Below are 22910 nucleotides of genomic sequence, written 5' to 3' on the forward strand. Positions count from 1 at the left end.
CGTGATCCCCAGAAAGCTAACGAAATGCCGTTAACAAATAGGAACAAATCAATGCATACAGAATTATTACCAACCCTTCCTTATACTTTCTGATCTGATACATCGAACCCGAAACGAATCTGGAATCAGCACCTGTATGCACGAAAAACTAGAACATAAAAGTTTGCCAAAATGAAACACTCCAGCACCTGAATCCATACAGAACAAATGTTAATTGAGTTGTGCCTGCCCCAAAAATGTCAAGCATCAGTACAAAAATTCTCATTGCTTTACCCACAGCAACTGGAGTGGCTGGCCTAATTACTAAAATATAGAGTCTTTGTTAATCCCAATAGACAGAAATCAGAAACAAAGAGGTTCCTTGTTCTATGCTTACCTTCTGAACAAATCACTCCTGCATCCTCTCTGTGAGCACAGTTATGACTCCCCCATCCTCGGAAGGAACATTCCCCAAGGGCGGATTCGTTTCCATTGCACGCAACATCATCCATCCAGATATGCCCGCTGCCTTGCCCGAAGTGTGCCCCCGAGATTGCTGCTGCAGCAGAGGGACAACCTAACTCATTGCAGACAACCTTGGCGTCTTCAGTGCTCCATCCATCGTCGCATACCGTTCCCCACTGTGCATTGTACCGCACCTCCACTCTCCCTGAACAACGATCGCTGCCGCCTACCAGCCTTATTTCGGGGTCTGGAATCACTATCAAAGAAGAAATTGCTGTATTTTTTGGAGTTTCACTTCAGGTATGTTCAGTTCTGCATTCTTATCCATGACACAGCATGTGAATGTTTGCACAAGCGGAGCCACCATTGTTACAGCACTGACTGTTGGGATATGCCAGAAGTAAAAGTGGAAGAGGCACTGGCTCTAGGTAAATTGAAGGGGATACTTAATGTAGTTTAGAAGGCCTTTGCGTGTTATTCACGTTAGATGTTGAAGTCTTGGGTGCCCCACGGGCAACTACATGTATGTGAGGTGCGTCCAGCTGCAGATACTGCAAGATCGTGCCATGGATCGGGAGCAGCAGCTGCAAGACCTTCGGCTTCTACGGGAGAGTGAGATCATCCATCAGAGGTGCAGGAGTCTGATAACTGAGTGAATGTCAGGGCAAGGAATTAGACGATGAATAGGCAGTTAGCTCACAGCAGCTCCTGGGTAAATTCCCTGAATACCAAGTATATCATTTTGGATAAAATTATTTGCAATATCCACTCAGCAGAATGCCACGGAGACCAGGTGGGTTGCACTTACCACGGATTGCAGAAAGGAAAGAGGGAGAGTCGTGAGCAGTTGAGATGGAGGACTCAATAGTCAGAGGAATCGAAAATAAAGATTGTTGATGTGAACGGGACACACGGATGGTCTGTTGCTCCCTCCCAGGTGCTATGGACTTGGATCGCGTCCATAGCATTGTCCAGGGGGAGGGAGAGCAGCCTGAAATCTTGGTGCAAAGAGGTTCTGCAATGAGGATTTAAAGAGGTGGACAAAATGCTGAGATGCAACACCTTCAGGATTACTGCCTGCGTCATGCACCAGAGACGATAGAAACAGAATGATTTGGCAGATAAATGCATGGCTGAGAATTTGGAGCAGGGAGAGAAGTACTTCAGGTTCTTGGATCATTCACATCTCTTCTGCGGGAGGCATGACCTGTACAGAAGGGAAGGGTTGCAGCTGAAGCCGATGGGGACCAACGTTCTCACACACTGGTTTCTCATTGCAACTGAGTAGGGTTAAAACTAATTTTGCAAGGGGGTGGAAACCGAAGGGAATGCGGTCAGAAAAGCGCAGATGGTAAAAGAGAAAAGATAGCATGTAGTCAGTCTGTTAGGAAAGGCGGGCAGATGATCGAACGAAAAAAAAGCTACCAGCAGAGCGGGCATCTGTGCATTAGGGCTGCAGAATCAAAAAGGGTTACAACACTGTTCTCAACGTCAATTGAGAACAACACGGAGCTTTTACAAATTGTCGCATATGACCTTGTGGACATCACCGATTCGTTGCTGAAAGATTGTTTGGCGGGTAGCTGAATTTCCATTCTACATTGTATCGAAAGGGTATGAACATAGGCTGGGGGTGTGGCATCGCTCTGCTGTTAGACAATGGCATCAAATACTAAGATATGACATAGGATAGGAAGATGTTCAATCCTTGTCAGTTCAGTAATGAAACTGCAATGGAAATGGACCCTGATGGCAGTATATGCAGCTCTCCAAACAAAAACTGGAATGTAGGCTGCAGAGTACAACAGAAACAGAAATGGCGTACCAAAAGGGAAATGTTATGATAGTAAGGGGAAATTTTAACATGAAGGTAGACTGGGAAAATTAGGTTGGTAATACAACTCAAAAGAGTGTGAATTCAGAAGGACCGAGACAGTTTTGGAGAATGGGCACAGAATAGGCAAATTAAATACAATTTTGAAAAATGCATGATCTTGCACATCATCGGTCGAAATAATTCTGCAGACTATTTTCTAACCAGACTGAAATCGAAACGTCTGAGAAGCAAAGGGACTTGGAAGTTCTTCTGCAGAGCACCGTAAAGGTTTATATGCAGTTTATGAAATGCAGTTCCTACGTCAATCCCAGAAAGCTAACGAAATGTCCTTAACAAATAGTTACAATTCAATGCATACAGATTTATTACCGGTCATTTCTTACACTCTCTGATCTGATACATCGAACCCGAAACGAATCTGGAATCAGCACCTGTATGCACGACCAACTAGAACATGAAAATTTCCCAAAATCAAACACTCGAGCACGTGAAGCCACGCAGAACAAATGTTAATTGAGTTGTGCCTGCCCCAACAATGTCAAGCATCAGTACAAAAATTCTCATTGTTTAACCCACAGCAACTAGAGTGGCTGGCCTAATTACTAAAATAAAGAGTCTTTGTTAATCCCAATAGACAGAAAGCAGAAACAAAGAGGTTCCTTGTTCTATGCTTACCTTCTGAACAAATCACTCCTGCATCCTCTCTGTGAGCACAGTTATGACTCCCCCATCCTCGGAAGGAACATTCCCCAAGGGCGGATTCGTTTCCATTGCACGCAACATCATCCATCCAGATATGCCCGCTGCCTTGCCCGAAGTGTGCCCCCGAGATTGCTGCTGCAGCAGAGGGACAACCTAACTCATTGCAGACAACCTTGGCGTCTTCAGTGCTCCATCCATCGTCGCATACCGTTCCCCACTGTGCATTGTACCGCACCTCCACTCTTCCTGAACAACGATCGCTGCCGCCTACCAGCCTTATTTCGGGGTCTGGAATCACTATCAAAGAAGAAATTACTGTATTTTTTGGAGTTTCACTTCAGGTATGTTCAGTTCTGCATTCCTATCCATGACACAGCATGTGAATGTTTGCACAAGCGGAGCCACCATTGTTACAGCACTGACTGTTGGGATACGCCACAAGTAAAAGTGGAAGAGGCACTGGCTCTGGGTAAATTGAAGGGGGTACTTAATGTAGTTTAGAAAGCCTTTGCATGTTATTCACGTTGGATGTTGAAGTCTTGGGAGCCCTAAGGGCAACTATATGTATGTGAGGTGCGTCCAGCTACAGATACTGGAACACGGTGCTATGGATCGGGAGCAGCAGCTGCACGACTTTCGGCTTCTACGGGAGAGTGAGGAGATCATCCATCAGAGGTGCAGGAGTCTGATAACTGAGTGAATGTCAGGGGAAGGAATTAGACGATGAATAGGCAGTTAGCTCACAGCAGCTCCTGGGTAAATTCCCTGAATACTAAGTATATCATGTTGGATAAAATTATTTGCAATATCCTCTCAGCAGAATGCCATGGAGACCAGGTGGGTTGCACTGACCACGGATTGCAGAAGGGAAAGAGGGAGAGTCGTGAGCAGTTGAGATGGAGGACTCAATAGTCAGAGGAATCGAAAATAAAGATTGTTGATGTGAACGGGACACACGGATGGTCTGTTGCTCCCTCCCAGGTGCTATGGACTCGGATCGCGTCCATAGCATTGTCCAGGGGGAGGGAGAGCAGCCTGGAATCTTGGTGCAAAGAGGTTCTGCAATGAGGATTTAAAGAGGTGGACAAAATGCTGAGATGCAACACCTTCAGGATTACTGCCTGCGTCATGCGCCAGGGACGATAGAAACAGAATGATTTGGCAGATAAATGCATGGCTGAGAATTTGGAGCAGGGAGAGAAGTGTTTCAGGTTCTTGGATCATTCAGATCTCTTCTACTGGAGTCATGACCTGTACAGAAGGGAAGGGTTGCAGCTGAATCCGATGGAGACCAACGTTCTCACACACTGGTTTCTCATTGCTACTGGGGAGGGTTCAAACTAATTTTGCAAGGGGGTGGAAACCGAAGGGAATGCGGTCAGGACAGCGCGGATGGTAAAAGAGAAAAGATAGCATGCAGTCAGTCTGTTAGGAAAGGCGGCCAGATGATCGAACGCAAAAAAAGCTACCAGCAGAGCAAGCACCAGTGCATTGCGGATGCAGAATCAAAAAGGGTTACAATACCGTTCTCAACGTCTATTGAGAACAACACGGAGCTTTTACAAATTGCCACGTATGATCTTGTGGACATCACCGATTCGTTGCTGAAAGATTGTTTGGCGGGTAGCTGAATTTCCATTCTACATTGCATCGAAAGGGTATGAACATGACATAGGATAGGAAGATGTTGAATCCTTGTCAGTTCAGTAATGAAACTGCAATGGAAATGGACCCTGATGGCAGTATATGCAGCTCTCCAAACAAAAACTGGAATGTAGGCTGCAGAATACAACAGAAACAGAAATGGCGTACCAAAAGGGAAATGTTATGATAGTAAGGGGAAATTTTAACATGTAGGTAGACTGGGAAAATTAGGTTGGTAATACAACTCAAAAGAGTGGGAATTCAGAAGGACCGAGACAGATTTGGAGAATGGGCACAGAAGACGCAAATTAAATACAATTTTGAAAAATGCATGATCTTGCACTTCCTCGCTAGAAATAATTCTGCAGACTATTTTCTAACCAGACTGAAATCGAAACATCTGAGATGCAAAGGAACTTGGAAGTTCTTCTGCAGAGCACCGTAAAGGTTTATATGCACTTTATGAAATGCAGTTCCTACGTGATCCCCAGAAAGCTAACGAAATGCCATTAACAAATAGGAACAAATCAATGCATACAGAATTATTACCAACCCTTCCTTATACTTTCTGATCTGATACATCGAACCCGAAACGAATCTGGAATCAGCACCTGTATGCACAACCAACTAGAACATAAAAATTTCCCAAAATCAAACACTCGAGCACGTGAAGCCACGCAGAACAGAAGTTAATTGAGTTGTGCCTGCCCCAACAATGTCAAGCATCAGTACAAAAATTCTCATCGTTTTACCCACGGCAACTAGAGTGGCTGGCCTAATTACTAAAATATAGAGTCTTTGTTAATCCCAATAGACAGAAAGCAGAAACAAAGAGGTTCTTTGTTCTATGCTTACCTTCTGAACAAATCACTCCTGCATCCTCTCTGTGAGCACAGTTATGACTCCCCCATCCTCGGAAGGAACATTCCCCAAGGGTGGATTCATTTCCATTGCACGCAACATCATCCATCCAGATATGCCCGCTGCCTTGCCCGAAGTGTGCCCCCGAGATTGCTGCTGCAGCAGAGGGACAACCTAACTCATTGCAGACAACCTTGGCGTCTTCAGTGCTCCATCCATCGTCGCATACCGTTCCCCACTGTGCAATGTACCGCACCTCCACTCTCCCTGAACAATGATCGCTGCCGCCTACCAGCCTTATTTCGGGGTCTGGAATCACTATCAAAGAAGAAATTACTGTATTTTTTGGAGTTTCACTTCAGGTATGTTCAGTTCTGCATTCCTATCCATGACACAGCATGTGAATGTTTGCACAAGCGGAGCCACCATTGTTACAGCACTGACTGTTGGGATATGCCAGAAGTAAAAGTGGAAGAGGCACTGGCTCTGGGTAAATTGAAGGGGGTGCTTAGTGTAGTTTAGAAGGCCTTTGCGTGTTATTCACGTTGGATGTTGAAGTCTTGGGAGCCCTAAGGGCAACTACATGTATGTGAGGTGCGTCCAGCTGCAGATATTGCAAGATCGTGCTATGGATCGGGAGCAGCAGCTGCAAGACCTTCGGCTTCTACGGGAGAGTGAGATCATCCATCAGAGGTGCAGGAGTCTGATAACTGAGTGAATGTCAGGGCAAGGAATTAGACGATGAATAGGCAGTTAGCTCACAGCAGCTCCTGGGTAAATTCCCTGAATACCAAGTATATCATTTTGGATAAAATTATTTGCAATATCCACTCAGCAGAATGCCACGGAGACCAGGTGGGTTGCACTTACCACGGATTGCAGAAAGGAAAGAGGGAGAGTCGTGAGCAGTTGAGATGGAGGACTCAATAGTCAGAGGAATCGAAAATAAAGATTGTTGATGTGAACGGGACACACGGATGGTCTGTTGCTCCCTCCCAGGTGCTATGGACTCGGATCGCGTCCATAGCATTGTCCAGGGGGAGGGAGAGCAGCCTGAAATCTTGGTGCAAAGAGGTTCTGCAATGAGGATTTAAAGAGGTGGACAAAATGCTGAGATGCAACACCTTCAGGATTACTGCCTGCGTCATGCACCAGAGACGATAGAAACAGAATGATTTGGCAGATAAATGCATGGCTGAGAATTTGGAGCAGGGAGAGAAGTACTTCAGGTTCTTGGATCATTCACATCTCTTCTGCGGGAGGCATGACCTGTACAGAAGGGAAGGGTTGCAGCTGAAGCCGATGGGGACCAACGTTCTCACACACTGGTTTCTCATTGCTACTGAGTAGGGTTAAAACTAATTTTGCAAGGGGGTGGAAACCGAAGGGAATGCGGTCAGAAAAGCGCAGATGGTAAAAGAGAAAAGATAGCATGTAGTCAGTCTGTTAGGAAAGGCGGGCAGATGATCGAACGAAAAAAAAGCTACCAGCAGAGCGGGCATCTGTGCATTAGGGCTGCAGAATCAAAAAGGGTTACAACACTGTTCTCAACGTCAATTGAGAACAACACGGAGCTTTTACAAATTGTCGCATATGACCTTGTGGACATCACCGATTCGTTGCTGAAAGATTGTTTGGCGGGTAGCTGAATTTCCATTCTACATTGTATCGAAAGGGTATGAACATAGGCTGGGGGTGTGGCATCGCTCTGCTGTTAGACAATGGCATCAAATACTAAGATATGACATAGGATAGGAAGATGTTCAATCCTTGTCAGTTCAGTAATGAAACTGCAATGGAAATGGACCCTGATGGCAGTATATGCAGCTCTCCAAACAAAAACTGGAATGTAGGCTGCAGAGTACAACAGAAACAGAAATGGCGTACCAAAAGGGAAATGTTATGATAGTAAGGGGAAATTTTAACATGAAGGTAGACTGGGAAAATTAGGTTGGTAATACAACTCAAAAGAGTGTGAATTCAGAAGGACCGAGACAGTTTTGGAGAATGGGCACAGAATAGGCAAATTAAATACAATTTTGAAAAATGCATGATCTTGCACATCATCGGTCGAAATAATTCTGCAGACTATTTTCTAACCAGACTGAAATCGAAACGTCTGAGAAGCAAAGGGACTTGGAAGTTCTTCTGCAGAGCACCGTAAAGGTTTATATGCAGTTTATGAAATGCAGTTCCTACGTCAACCCCAGAAAGCTAACGAAATGTCCTTAACAAATAGTTACAATTCAATGCATACAGATTTATTACCGGTCATTTCTTACAGTCTCTGATCTGATACATCGAACCCGAAACGAATCTGGAATCAGCACCTGTATGCACGACCAACTAGAACATGAAAACTTCCCAAAATCAAACACTCGAGCACGTGAAGCCACGCAGAACAAATGTTAATTGAGTTGTGCCTGCCCCAACAATGTCAAGCATCAGTACAAAAATTCTCATTGTTTAACCCACAGCAACTAGAGTGGCTGGCCTAATTACTAAAATAAAGAGTCTTTGTTAATCCCAATAGACAGAAAGCAGAAACAAAGAGGTTCCTTGTTCTATGCTTACCTTCTGAACAAATCACTCCTGCATCCTCTCTGTGAGCACAGTTATGACTCCCCCATCCTCGGAAGGAACATTCCCCAAGGGCGGATTCGTTTCCATTGCACGCAACATCATCCATCCAGATATGCCCGCTGCCTTGCCCGAAGTGTGCCCCCGAGATTGCTGCTGCAGCAGAGGGACAACCTAACTCATTGCAGACAACCTTGGCGTCTTCAGTGCTCCATCCATCGTCGCATACCGTTCCCCACTGTGCATTGTACCGCACCTCCACTCTCCCTGAACAACGATCGCTGCCGCCTACCAGCCTTATTTCGGGGTCTGGAATCACTATCAAAGAAGAAATTACTGTATTTTTTGGAGTTTCACTTCAGGTATGTTCAGTTCTGCATTCCTATCCATGACACAGCATGTGAATGTTTACACAAGCGGAGCCACCATTGTTACAGCACTGACTGTTGGGATACTCCACAAGTAAAAGTGGAAGAGGCACTGGCTCTGGGTAAATTGAAGGGGGTACTTAATGTAGTTTAGAAGGCCTTTGCGTGTTATTCACGTTGGATGTTGAAGTCTTGGGAGCCCTAAGGGCAACTATATGTATGTGAGGTGCGTCCAGCTACAGATACTGGAACACGGTGCTATGGATCGGGAGCAGCAGCTGCACGACTTTCGGCTTCTACGGGAGAGTGAGGAGATCATCCATCAGAGGTGCAGGAGTCTGATAACTGAGTGAATGTCAGGGGAAGGAATTAGACGATGAATAGGCAGTTACCTCACAGCAGCTCCTGGGTAAATTCCCTGAATACTAAGTATATCATGTTGGATAAAATTATTTGCAATATCCTCTCAGCAGAATGCCATGGAGACCAGGTGGGTTGCACTGACCACGGATTGCAGAAGGGAAAGAGGGAGAGTAGTGAGCAGTTGAGATGGAGGACTCAATAGTCAGAGGAATCGAAAATAAAGATTGTTGATGTGAACGGGACACACGGATGGTCTGTTGCTCCCTCCCAGGTGCTATGGACTCGGATCGCGTCCATAGCATTGTCCAGGGGGAGGGAGAGCAGCCTGGAATCTTGGTGCAAAGAGGTTCTGCAATGAGGATTTAAAGAGGTGGACAAAATGCTGAGATGCAACACCTTCAGGATTACTGCCTGCGTCATGCGCCAGGGACGATAGAAACAGAATGATTTGGCAGATAAATGCATGGCTGAGAATTTGGAGCAGGGAGAGAAGTGTTTCAGGTTCTTGGATCATTCAGATCTCTTCTACTGGAGGCATGACCTGTACAGAAGGGAAGGGTTGCAGCTGAATCCGATGGAGACCAACGTTCTCACACACTGGTTTCTCATTGCTACTGGGGAGGGTTCAAACTAATTTTGCAAGGGGGTGGAAACCGAAGGGAATGCGGTCAGGACAGCGCGGATGGTAAAAGAGAAAAGATAGCATGCAGTCAGTCTGTTAGGAAAGGCGGCCAGATGATCGAACGCAAAAAAAGCTACCAGCAGAGCAAGCACCAGTGCATTGCGGATGCAGAATCAAAAAGGGTTACAATACCGTTCTCAACGTCTATTGAGAACAACACGGAGCTTTTACAAATTGCCACGTATGATCTTGTGGACATCACCGATTCGTTGCTGAAAGATTGTTTGGCGGGTAGCTGAATTTCCATTCTACATTGCATCGAAAGGGTATGAACATGACATAGGATAGGAAGATGTTGAATCCTTCTCAGTTCAGTAATAAAACTGCAATGGAAATGGACCCTGATGGCAGTATATGCAGCTCTCCAAACAAAAACTGGAATGTAGGCTGCAGAATACAACAGAAACAGAAATGGCGTACCAAAAGGGAAATGTTATGATAGTAAGGGGAAATTTTAACATGTAGGTAGACTGGGAAAACTAGGTTGGTAATACAACTCAAAAGAGTGGGAATTCAGAAGGACCGAGACAGATTTGGAGAATGGGCACAGAAGACGCAAATTAAATACAATTTTGAAAAATGCATGATCTTGCACTTCATCGCTAGAAATAATTCTGCAGACTATTTTCTAACCAGACTGAAATCGAAACATCTGAGATGCAAAGGAACTTGGAAGTTCTTCTGCAGAGCACCGTAAAGGTTTATATGCACTTTATGAAATGCAGTTCCTACGTGATCCCCAGAAAGCTAACGAAATGCCGTTAACAAATAGGAACAAATCAATGCATACAGAATTATTACCAACCCTTCCTTATACTTTCTGATCTGATACATCGAACCCGAAACGAATCTGGAATCAGCACCTGTATGCACAACCAACTAGAACATAAAAATTTCCCAAAATCAAACACTCGAGCACGTGAAGCCACGCACAACAAATGTTAATTGAGTTGTGCCTGCCCCAACAATGTCAAGCATCAGTACAAAAATTCTCATTGTTTAACCCACAGCAACTAGAGTGGCTGGCCTAATTACTAAAATATAGAGTCTTTGTTAATCCCAATAGACAGAAAGCAGAAACAAAGAGGTTCCTTGTTCTATGCTTACCTTCTGAACAAATCACTCCTGCATCCTCTCTGTGAGCACAGTTATGACTCCCCCATCCTCGGAAGGAACATTCCCCAAGGGTGGATTCGTTTCCATTGCACGCAACATCATCCATCCAGATATGCCCGCTGCCTTGCCCGAAGTGTGCCCCCGAGATTGCTGCTGCAGCAGAGGGACAACCTAACTCATTGCAGACAACCTTGGCGTCTTCAGTGCTCCATCCATCGTCGCATACCGTTCCCCACTGGGCAATGTACCGCACCTCCACTCTCCCTGAACAATGATCGCTGCCGCCTACCAGCCTTATTTCGGGGTCTGGAATCACTATCAAAGAAGAAATTACTGTATTTTTTGGAGTTTCACTTCAGGTATGTTCAGTTCTGCATTCCTATCCATGACACAGCATGTGAATGTTTGCACAAGCGGAGCCACCATTGTTACAGCACTGACTGTTGGGATATGCCAGAAGTAAAAGTGGAAGAGGCACTGGCTCTGGGTAAATTGAAGGGGGTGCTTAGTGTAGTTTAGAAGGCCTTTGCGTGTTATTCACGTTGGATGTTGAAGTCTTGGGAGCCCTAAGGGCAACTACATGTATGTGAGGTGCGTCCAGCTGCAGATACTGCAAGATCGTGCCATGGATCGGGAGCAGCAGCTGCAAGACCTTCGGCTTCTACGGGAGAGTGAGATCATCCATCAGAGGTGCAGGAGTCTGATAACTGAGTGAATGTCAGGGCAAGGAATTAGACGATGAATAGGCAGTTAGCTCACAGCAGCTCCTGGGTAAATTCCCTGAATACCAAGTATATCATTTTGGATAAAATTATTTGCAATATCCACTCAGCAGAATGCCACGGAGACCACGTGGGTTGCACTTACCACGGATTGCAGAAAGGAAAGAGGGAGAGTCGTGAGCAGTTGAGATGGAGGACTCAATAGTCAGAGGAATCGAAAATAAAGATTGTTGATGTGAACGGGACACACGGATGGTCTGTTGCTCTCTCCCAGGTGCTATGGACTCGGATCGCGTCCATAGCATTGTCCAGGGGGAGGGAGAGCAGCCTAGAATCTTGGTGCAAAGAGGTTCTGCAATGAGGATTTAAAGAGGTGGACAAAATGCTGAGATGCAACACCTTCAGGATTACTGCCTGCGTCATGCGCCAGGGACGATAGAAACAGAATGATTTGGCAGATAAATGCATGGCTGAGAATTTGGAGCAGGGAGAGAAGTGTTTCAGGTTCTTGGATCATTCAGATCTCTTCTACTGGAGGCATGACCTGTGCAGAAGGGAAGGGTTGCAGCTGAAGCCGATGGGGACCAACGTTCTCACACACTGGTTTCTCATTGCTACTGAGTAGGGTTAAAACTAATTTTGCAAGGGGGTGGAAACCGAAGGGAATGCGGTCAGAAAAGCGCAGATGGTAAAAGAGAAAAGATAGCATGTAGTCAGTCTGTTAGGAAAGGCGGGCAGATGATCGAACGAAAAAAAAGCTACCAGCAGAGCGGGCATCTGTGCATTAGGGCTGCAGAATCAAAAAGGGTTACAACACTGTTCTCAACGTCAATTGAGAACAACACGGAGCTTTTACAAATTGTCGCATATGACCTTGTGGACATCACCGATTCGTTGCTGAAAGATTGTTTGGCGGGTAGCTGAATTTCCATTCTACATTGTATCGAAAGGGTATGAACATAGGCTGGGGGTGTGGCATCGCTCTGCTGTTAGACAATGGCATCAAATACTAAGATATGACATAGGATAGGAAGATGTTCAATCCTTGTCAGTTCAGTAATGAAACTGCAATGGAAATGGACCCTGATGGCAGTATATGCAGCTCTCCAAACAAAAACTGGAATGTAGGCTGCAGAGTACAACAGAAACAGAAATGGCGTACCAAAAGGGAAATGTTATGATAGTAAGGGGAAATTTTAACATGAAGGTAGACTGGGAAAATTAGGTTGGTAATACAACTCAAAAGAGTGTGAATTCAGAAGGACCGAGACAGTTTTGGAGAATGGGCACAGAATAGGCAAATTAAATACAATTTTGAAAAATGCATGATCTTGCACATCATCGGTCGAAATAATTCTGCAGACTATTTTCTAACCAGACTGAAATCGAAACGTCTGAGAAGCAAAGGGACTTGGAAGTTCTTCTGCAGAGCACCGTAAAGGTTTATATGCAGTTTATGAAATGCAGTTCCTACGTCAATCCCAGAAAGCTAACGAAATGTCCTTAACAAATAGTTACAATTCAATGCATACAGATTTATTACCGGTCATTTCTTACACTCTCTGATCTGATACATCGAACCCGAAACGAATCTGGAATCAGCACCTGTATGCACGACCAACTAGAACATGAAAATTTCCCAAAATCAAACACTCGAGCACGTGAAGCCACGCAGAACAAATGTTAATTGAGTTGTGCCTGCCCCAACAATGTCAAGCATCAGTACAAAAATTCTCATTGTTTAACCCACAGCAACTAGAGTGGCTGGCCTAATTACTAAAATAAAGAGTCTTTGTTAATCCCAATAGACAGAAAGCAGAAACAAAGAGGTTCCTTGTTCTATGCTTACCTTCTGAACAAATCACTCCTGCATCCTCTCTGTGAGCACAGTTATGACTCCCCCATCCTCGGAAGGAACATTCCCCAAGGGCGGATTCGTTTCCATTGCACGCAACATCATCCATCCAGATATGCCCGCTGCCTTGCCCGAAGTGTGCCCCCGAGATTGCTGCTGCAGCAGAGGGACAACCTAACTCATTGCAGACAACCTTGGCGTCTTCAGTGCTCCATCCATCGTCGCATACCGTTCCCCACTGTGCATTGTACCGCACCTCCACTCTTCCTGAACAACGATCGCTGCCGCCTACCAGCCTTATTTCGGGGTCTGGAATCACTATCAAAGAAGAAATTACTGTATTTTTTGGAGTTTCACTTCAGGTATGTTCAGTTCTGCATTCCTATCCATGACACAGCATGTGAATGTTTGCACAAGCGGAGCCACCATTGTTACAGCACTGACTGTTGGGATACGCCACAAGTAAAAGTGGAAGAGGCACTGGCTCTGGGTAAATTGAAGGGGGTACTTAATGTAGTTTAGAAGGCCTTTGCATGTTATTCACGTTGGATGTTGAAGTCTTGGGAGCCCTAAGGGCAACTATATGTATGTGAGGTGCGTCCAGCTACAGATACTGGAACACGGTGCTATGGATCGGGAGCAGCAGCTGCACGACTTTCGGCTTCTACGGGAGAGTGAGGAGATCATCCATCAGAGGTGCAGGAGTCTGATAACTGAGTGAATGTCAGGGGAAGGAATTAGACGATGAATAGGCAGTTAGCTCACAGCAGCTCCTGGGTAAATTCCCTGAATACTAAGTATATCATGTTGGATAAAATTATTTGCAATATCCTCTCAGCAGAATGCCATGGAGACCAGGTGGGTTGCACTGACCACGGATTGCAGAAGGGAAAGAGGGAGAGTCGTGAGCAGTTGAGATGGAGGACTCAATAGTCAGAGGAATCGAAAATAAAGATTGTTGATGTGAACGGGACACACGGATGGTCTGTTGCTCCCTCCCAGGTGCTATGGACTCGGATCGCGTCCATAGCATTGTCCAGGGGGAGGGAGAGCAGCCTGAAATCTTGGTGCAAAGAGGTTCTGCAATGAGGATTTAAAGAGGTGGACAAAATGCTGAGATGCAACACCTTCAGGATTACTGCCTGCGTCATGCACCAGAGACGATAGAAACAGAATGATTTGGCAGATAAATGCATGGCTGAGAATTTGGAGCAGGGAGAGAAGTACTTCAGGTTCTTGGATCATTCACATCTCTTCTGCGGGAGGCATGACCTGTACAGAAGGGAAGGGTTGCAGCTGAAGCCGATGGGGACCAACGTTCTCACACACTGGTTTCTCATTGCTACTGAGTAGGGTTAAAACTAATTTTGCAAGGGGGTGGAAACCGAAGGGAATGCGGTCAGAAAAGCGCAGATGGTAAAAGAGAAAAGATAGCATGTAGTCAGTCTGTTAGGAAAGGCGGGCAGATGATCGAACGAAAAAAAAGCTACCAGCAGAGCGGGCATCTGTGCATTAGGGCTGCAGAATCAAAAAGGGTTACAACACTGTTCTCAACGTCAATTGAGAACAACACGGAGCTTTTACAAATTGTCGCATATGACCTTGTGGACATCACCGATTCGTTGCTGAAAGATTGTTTGGCGGGTAGCTGAATTTCCATTCTACATTGTATCGAAAGGGTATGAACATAGGCTGGGGGTGTGGCATCGCTCTGCTGTTAGACAATGGCATCAAATACTAAGATATGACATAGGATAGGAAGATGTTCAATCCTTGTCAGTTCAGTAATGAAACTGCAATGGAAATGGACCCTGATGGCAGTATATGCAGCTCTCCAAACAAAAACTGGAATGTAGGCTGCAGAGTACAACAGAAACAGAAATGGCGTACCAAAAGGGAAATGTTATGATAGTAAGGGGAAATTTTAACATGAAGGTAGACTGGGAAAATTAGGTTGGTAATACAACTCAAAAGAGTGTGAATTCAGAAGGACCGAGACAGTTTTGGAGAATGGGCACAGAATAGGCAAATTAAATACAATTTTGAAAAATGCATGATCTTGCACATCATCGGTCGAAATAATTCTGCAGACTATTTTCTAACCAGACTGAAATCGAAACGTCTGAGAAGCAAAGGGACTTGGAAGTTCTTCTGCAGAGCACCGTAAAGGTTTATATGCAGTTTATGAAATGCAGTTCCTACGTCAACCCCAGAAAGCTAACGAAATGTCCTTAACAAATAGTTACAATTCAATGCATACAGATTTATTACCGGTCATTTCTTACAGTCTCTGATCTGATACATCGAACCCGAAACGAATCTGGAATCAGCACCTGTATGCACGACCAACTAGAACATGAAAACTTCCCAAAATCAAACACTCGAGCACGTGAAGCCACGCAGAACAAATGTTAATTGAGTTGTGCCTGCCCCAACAATGTCAAGCATCAGTACAAAAATTCTCATTGTTTAACCCACAGCAACTAGAGTGGCTGGCCTAATTACTAAAATAAAGAGTCTTTGTTAATCCCAATAGACAGAAAGCAGAAACAAAGAGGTTCCTTGTTCTATGCTTACCTTCTGAACAAATCACTCCTGCATCCTCTCTGTGAGCACAGTTATGACTCCCCCATCCTCGGAAGGAACATTCCCCAAGGGCGGATTCGTTTCCATTGCACGCAACATCATCCATCCAGATATGCCCGCTGCCTTGCCCGAAGTGTGCCCCCGAGATTGCTGCTGCAGCAGAGGGACAACCTAACTCATTGCAGACAACCTTGGCGTCTTCAGTGCTCCATCCATCGTCGCATACCGTTCCCCACTGTGCATTGTACCGCACCTCCACTCTCCCTGAACAACGATCGCTGCCGCCTACCAGCCTTATTTCGGGGTCTGGAATCACTATCAAAGAAGAAATTACTGTATTTTTTGGAGTTTCACTTCAGGTATGTTCAGTTCTGCATTCCTATCCATGACACAGCATGTGAATGTTTACACAAGCGGAGCCACCATTGTTACAGCACTGACTGTTGGGATACTCCACAAGTAAAAGTGGAAGAGGCACTGGCTCTGGGTAAATTGAAGGGGGTACTTAATGTAGTTTAGAAGGCCTTTGCGTGTTATTCACGTTGGATGTTGAAGTCTTGGGAGCCCTAAGGGCAACTATATGTATGTGAGGTGCGTCCAGCTACAGATACTGGAACACGGTGCTATGGATCGGGAGCAGCAGCTGCACGACTTTCGGCTTCTACGGGAGAGTGAGGAGATCATCCATCAGAGGTGCAGGAGTCTGATAACTGAGTGAATGTCAGGGGAAGGAATTAGACGATGAATAGGCAGTTACCTCACAGCAGCTCCTGGGTAAATTCCCTGAATACTAAGTATATCATGTTGGATAAAATTATTTGCAATATCCTCTCAGCAGAATGCCATGGAGACCAGGTGGGTTGCACTGACCACGGATTGCAGAAGGGAAAGAGGGAGAGTAGTGAGCAGTTGAGATGGAGGACTCAATAGTCAGAGGAATCGAAAATAAAGATTGTTGATGTGAACGGGACACACGGATGGTCTGTTGCTCCCTCCCAGGTGCTATGGACTCGGATCGCGTCCATAGCATTGTCCAGGGGGAGGGAGAGCAGCCTGGAATCTTGGTGCAAAGAGGTTCTGCAATGAGGATTTAAAGAGGTGGACAAAATGCTGAGATGCAACACCTTCAGGATTACTGCCTGCGTCATGCGCCAGGGACGATAGAAACAGAATGATTTGGCAGATAAATGCATGGCTGAGAATTTGGAGCAGGGAGAGAAGTGTTTCAGGTTCTTGGATCATTCAGATCTCTTCTACTGGAGGCATGACCTGTACAGAAGGGAAGGGTTGCAGCTGAATCCGATGGAGACCAACGTTCTCACACACTGGTTTCTCATTGCTACTGGGGAGGGTTCAAACTAATTTTGCAAGGGGGTGGAAACCGAAGGGAATGCGGTCAGGACAGCGCGGATGGTAAAAGAGAAAAGATAGCATGCAGTCAGTCTGTTAGGAAAGGCGGCCAGATGATCGAACGCAAAAAAAGCTACCAGCAGAGCAAGCACCAGTGCATTGCGGATGCAGAATCAAAAAGGGTTACAATACCGTTCTCAACGTCTATTGAGAACAACACGGAGCTTTTACAAATTGCCACGTATGATCTTGTGGACATCACCGATTCGTTGCTGAAAGATTGTTTGGCGGGTAGCTGAATTTCCATTCTACATTGCATCGAAAGGGTATGAACATGACATAGGATAGGAAGATGTTGAATCCTTCTCAGTTCAGTAATAAAACTGCAATGGAAATGGACCCTGATGGCAGTATATGCAGCTCTCCAAACAAAAACTGGAATGTAGGCTGCAGAATACAACAGAAACAGAAATGGCGTACCAAAAGGGAAATGTTATGATAGTAAGGGGAAATTTTAACATGTAGGTAGACTGGGAAAACTAGGTTGGTAATACAACTCAAAAGAGTGGGAATTCAGAAGGACCGAGACAGATTTGGAGAATGGGCACAGAAGACGCAAATTAAATACAATTTTGAAAAATGCATGATCTTGCACTTCATCGCTAGAAATAATTCTGCAGACTATTTTCTAACCAGACTGAAATCGAAACATCTGAGATGCAAAGGAACTTGGAAGTTCTTCTGCAGAGCACCGTAAAGGTTTATATGCACTTTATGAAATGCAGTTCCTACGTGATCCCCAGAAAGCTAACGAAATGCCGTTAACAAATAGGAACAAATCAATGCATACAGAATTATTACCAACCCTTCCTTATACTTTCTGATCTGATACATCGAACCCGAAACGAATCTGGAATCAGCACCTGTATGCACAACCAACTAGAACATAAAAATTTCCCAAAATCAAACACTCGAGCACGTGAAGCCACGCACAACAAATGTTAATTGAGTTGTGCCTGCCCCAACAATGTCAAGCATCAGTACAAAAATTCTCATTGTTTAACCCACAGCAACTAGAGTGGCTGGCCTAATTACTAAAATATAGAGTCTTTGTTAATCCCAATAGACAGAAAGCAGAAACAAAGAGGTTCCTTGTTCTATGCTTACCTTCTGAACAAATCACTCCTGCATCCTCTCTGTGAGCACAGTTATGACTCCCCCATCCTCGGAAGGAACATTCCCCAAGGGTGGATTCGTTTCCATTGCACGCAACATCATCCATCCAGATATGCCCGCTGCCTTGCCCGAAGTGTGCCCCCGAGATTGCTGCTGCAGCAGAGGGACAACCTAACTCATTGCAGACAACCTTGGCGTCTTCAGTGCTCCATCCATCGTCGCATACCGTTCCCCACTGGGCAATGTACCGCACCTCCACTCTCCCTGAACAATGATCGCTGCCGCCTACCAGCCTTATTTCGGGGTCTGGAATCACTATCAAAGAAGAAATTACTGTATTTTTTGGAGTTTCACTTCAGGTATGTTCAGTTCTGCATTCCTATCCATGACACAGCATGTGAATGTTTGCACAAGCGGAGCCACCATTGTTACAGCACTGACTGTTGGGATATGCCAGAAGTAAAAGTGGAAGAGGCACTGGCTCTGGGTAAATTGAAGGGGGTGCTTAGTGTAGTTTAGAAGGCCTTTGCGTGTTATTCACGTTGGATGTTGAAGTCTTGGGAGCCCTAAGGGCAACTACATGTATGTGAGGTGCGTCCAGCTGCAGATACTGCAAGATCGTGCCATGGATCGGGAGCAGCAGCTGCAAGACCTTCGGCTTCTACGGGAGAGTGAGATCATCCATCAGAGGTGCAGGAGTCTGATAACTGAGTGAATGTCAGGGCAAGGAATTAGACGATGAATAGGCAGTTAGCTCACAGCAGCTCCTGGGTAAATTCCCTGAATACCAAGTATATCATTTTGGATAAAATTATTTGCAATATCCACTCAGCAGAATGCCACGGAGACCACGTGGGTTGCACTTACCACGGATTGCAGAAAGGAAAGAGGGAGAGTCGTGAGCAGTTGAGATGGAGGACTCAATAGTCAGAGGAATCGAAAATAAAGATTGTTGATGTGAACGGGACACACGGATGGTCTGTTGCTCTCTCCCAGGTGCTATGGACTCGGATCGCGTCCATAGCATTGTCCAGGGGGAGGGAGAGCAGCCTAGAATCTTGGTGCAAAGAGGTTCTGCAATGAGGATTTAAAGAGGTGGACAAAATGCTGAGATGCAACACCTTCAGGATTACTGCCTGCGTCATGCGCCAGGGACGATAGAAACAGAATGATTTGGCAGATAAATGCATGGCTGAGAATTTGGAGCAGGGAGAGAAGTGTTTCAGGTTCTTGGATCATTCAGATCTCTTCTACTGGAGGCATGACCTGTGCAGAAGGGAAGGGTTGCAGCTGAAGCCGATGGGGACCAACGTTCTCACACACTGGTTTCTCATTGCTACTGAGTAGGGTTAAAACTAATTTTGCAAGGGGGTGGAAACCGAAGGGAATGCGGTCAGAAAAGCGCAGATGGTAAAAGAGAAAAGATAGCATGTAGTCAGTCTGTTAGGAAAGGCGGGCAGATGATCGAACAAAAAAAAAGCTACCAGCAGAGCGGGCATCTGTGCATTAGGGCTGCAGAATCAAAAAGGGTTACAACACTGTTCTCAACGTCAATTGAGAACAACACGGAGCTTTTACAAATTGTCGCATATGACCTTGTGGACATCACCGATTCGTTGCTGAAAGATTGTTTGGCGGGTAGCTGAATTTCCATTCTACATTGTATCGAAAGGGTATGAACATAGGCTGGGGGTGTGGCATCGCTCTGCTGTTAGACAATGGCATCAAATACTAAGATATGACATAGGATAGGAAGATGTTCAATCCTTGTCAGTTCAGTAATGAAACTGCAATGGAAATGGACCCTGATGGCAGTATATGCAGCTCTCCAAACAAAAACTGGAATGTAGGCTGCAGAGTACAACAGAAACAGAAATGGCGTACCAAAAGGGAAATGTTATGATAGTAAGGGGAAATTTTAACATGAAGGTAGACTGGGAAAATTAGGTTGGTAATACAACTCAAAAGAGTGTGAATTCAGAAGGACCGAGACAGTTTTGGAGAATGGGCACAGAATAGGCAAATTAAATACAATTTTGAAAAATGCATGATCTTGCACATCATCGGTCGAAATAATTCTGCAGACTATTTTCTAACCAGACTGAAATCGAAACGTCTGAGAAGCAAAGGGACTTGGAAGTTCTTCTGCAGAGCACCGTAAAGGTTTATATGCAGTTTATGAAATGCAGTTCCTACGTCAATCCCAGAAAGCTAACGAAATGTCCTTAACAAATAGTTACAATTCAATGCATACAGATTTATTACCGGTCATTTCTTACACTCTCTGATCTGATACATCGAACCCGAAACGAATCTGGAATCAGCACCTGTATGCACGACCAACTAGAACATGAAAATTTCCCAAAATCAAACACTCGAGCACGTGAAGCCACGCAGAACAAATGTTAATTGAGTTGTGCCTGCCCCAACAATGTCAAGCATCAGTACAAAAATTCTCATTGTTTAACCCACAGCAACTAGAGTGGCTGGCCTAATTACTAAAATAAAGAGTCTTTGTTAATCCCAATAGACAGAAAGCAGAAACAAAGAGGTTCCTTGTTCTATGCTTACCTTCTGAACAAATCACTCCTGCATCCTCTCTGTGAGCACAGTTATGACTCCCCCATCCTCGGAAGGAACATTCCCCAAGGGCGGATTCGTTTCCATTGCACGCAACATCATCCATCCAGATATGCCCGCTGCCTTGCCCGAAGTGTGCCCCCGAGATTGCTGCTGCAGCAGAGGGACAACCTAACTCATTGCAGACAACCTTGGCGTCTTCAGTGCTCCATCCATCGTCGCATACCGTTCCCCACTGTGCATTGTACCGCACCTCCACTCTTCCTGAACAACGATCGCTGCCGCCTACCAGCCTTATTTCGGGGTCTGGAATCACTATCAAAGAAGAAATTACTGTATTTTTTGGAGTTTCACTTCAGGTATGTTCAGTTCTGCATTCCTATCCATGACACAGCATGTGAATGTTTGCACAAGCGGAGCCACCATTGTTACAGCACTGACTGTTGGGATACGCCACAAGTAAAAGTGGAAGAGGCACTGGCTCTGGGTAAATTGAAGGGGGTACTTAATGTAGTTTAGAAGGCCTTTGCATGTTATTCACGTTGGATGTTGAAGTCTTGGGAGCCCTAAGGGCAACTATATGTATGTGAGGTGCGTCCAGCTACAGATACTGGAACACGGTGCTATGGATCGGGAGCAGCAGCTGCACGACTTTCGGCTTCTACGGGAGAGTGAGGAGATCATCCATCAGAGGTGCAGGAGTCTGATAACTGAGTGAATGTCAGGGGAAGGAATTAGACGATGAATAGGCAGTTAGCTCACAGCAGCTCCTGGGTAAATTCCCTGAATACTAAGTATATCATGTTGGATAAAATTATTTGCAATATCCTCTCAGCAGAATGCCATGGAGACCAGGTGGGTTGCACTGACCACGGATTGCAGAAGGGAAAGAGGGAGAGTCGTGAGCAGTTGAGATGGAGGACTCAATAGTCAGAGGAATCGAAAATAAAGATTGTTGATGTGAACGGGACACACGGATGGTCTGTTGCTCCCTCCCAGGTGCTATGGACTCGGATCGCGTCCATAGCATTGTCCAGGGGGAGGGAGAGCAGCCTGGAATCTTGGTGCAAAGAGGTTCTGCAATGAGGATTTAAAGAGGTGGACAAAATGCTGAGATGCAACACCTTCAGGATTACTGCCTGCGTCATGCGCCAGGGACGATAGAAACAGAATGATTTGGCAGATAAATGCATGGCTGAGAATTTGGAGCAGGGAGAGAAGTGTTTCAGGTTCTTGGATCATTCAGATCTCTTCTACTGGAGTCATGACCTGTACAGAAGGGAAGGGTTGCAGCTGAATCCGATGGAGACCAACGTTCTCACACACTGGTTTCTCATTGCTACTGGGGAGGGTTCAAACTAATTTTGCAAGGGGGTGGAAACCGAAGGGAATGCGGTCAGGACAGCGCGGATGGTAAAAGAGAAAAGATAGCATGCAGTCAGTCTGTTAGGAAAGGCGGCCAGATGATCGAACGCAAAAAAAGCTACCAGCAGAGCAAGCACCAGTGCATTGCGGATGCAGAATCAAAAAGGGTTACAATACCGTTCTCAACGTCTATTGAGAACAACACGGAGCTTTTACAAATTGCCACGTATGATCTTGTGGACATCACCGATTCGTTGCTGAAAGATTGTTTGGCGGGTAGCTGAATTTCCATTCTACATTGCATCGAAAGGGTATGAACATGACATAGGATAGGAAGATGTTGAATCCTTGTCAGTTCAGTAATGAAACTGCAATGGAAATGGACCCTGATGGCAGTATATGCAGCTCTCCAAACAAAAACTGGAATGTAGGCTGCAGAATACAACAGAAACAGAAATGGCGTACCAAAAGGGAAATGTTATGATAGTAAGGGGAAATTTTAACATGTAGGTAGACTGGGAAAATTAGGTTGGTAATACAACTCAAAAGAGTGGGAATTCAGAAGGACCGAGACAGATTTGGAGAATGGGCACAGAAGACGCAAATTAAATACAATTTTGAAAAATGCATGATCTTGCACTTCCTCGCTAGAAATAATTCTGCAGACTATTTTCTAACC

General features: G+C 45.2%; 1 protein-coding gene across 1 annotated transcript in view; it reads right to left on the reverse strand.

The window, feature by feature from the left end:
• Positions 1 to 22910, reverse strand: part of LOC140190162 (scavenger receptor cysteine-rich domain-containing protein DMBT1-like) — a 111461-nt gene that overhangs the window by 41765 nt on the left and 46786 nt on the right. The window contains exons 20-28 of the mRNA XM_072246673.1: positions 20858 to 21019; positions 18278 to 18439; positions 15752 to 15913; positions 13169 to 13330; positions 10589 to 10750; positions 8063 to 8224; positions 5483 to 5806; positions 2957 to 3271; positions 377 to 538 (exon numbers count right to left, since the gene is read on the reverse strand). Of these exons, the coding sequence (XP_072102774.1) occupies positions 377 to 538; positions 2957 to 3271; positions 5483 to 5806; positions 8063 to 8224; positions 10589 to 10750; positions 13169 to 13330; positions 15752 to 15913; positions 18278 to 18439; positions 20858 to 21019 (1773 nt within the window). The remainder of the gene's footprint in view (positions 1 to 376; positions 539 to 2956; positions 3272 to 5482; positions 5807 to 8062; positions 8225 to 10588; positions 10751 to 13168; positions 13331 to 15751; positions 15914 to 18277; positions 18440 to 20857; positions 21020 to 22910) is intronic.

This window comes from Mobula birostris, chromosome 29, assembly GCF_030028105.1.
Source record: "Mobula birostris isolate sMobBir1 chromosome 29, sMobBir1.hap1, whole genome shotgun sequence".
Classification (NCBI taxonomy): domain Eukaryota; kingdom Metazoa; phylum Chordata; class Chondrichthyes; order Myliobatiformes; family Myliobatidae; genus Mobula; species Mobula birostris.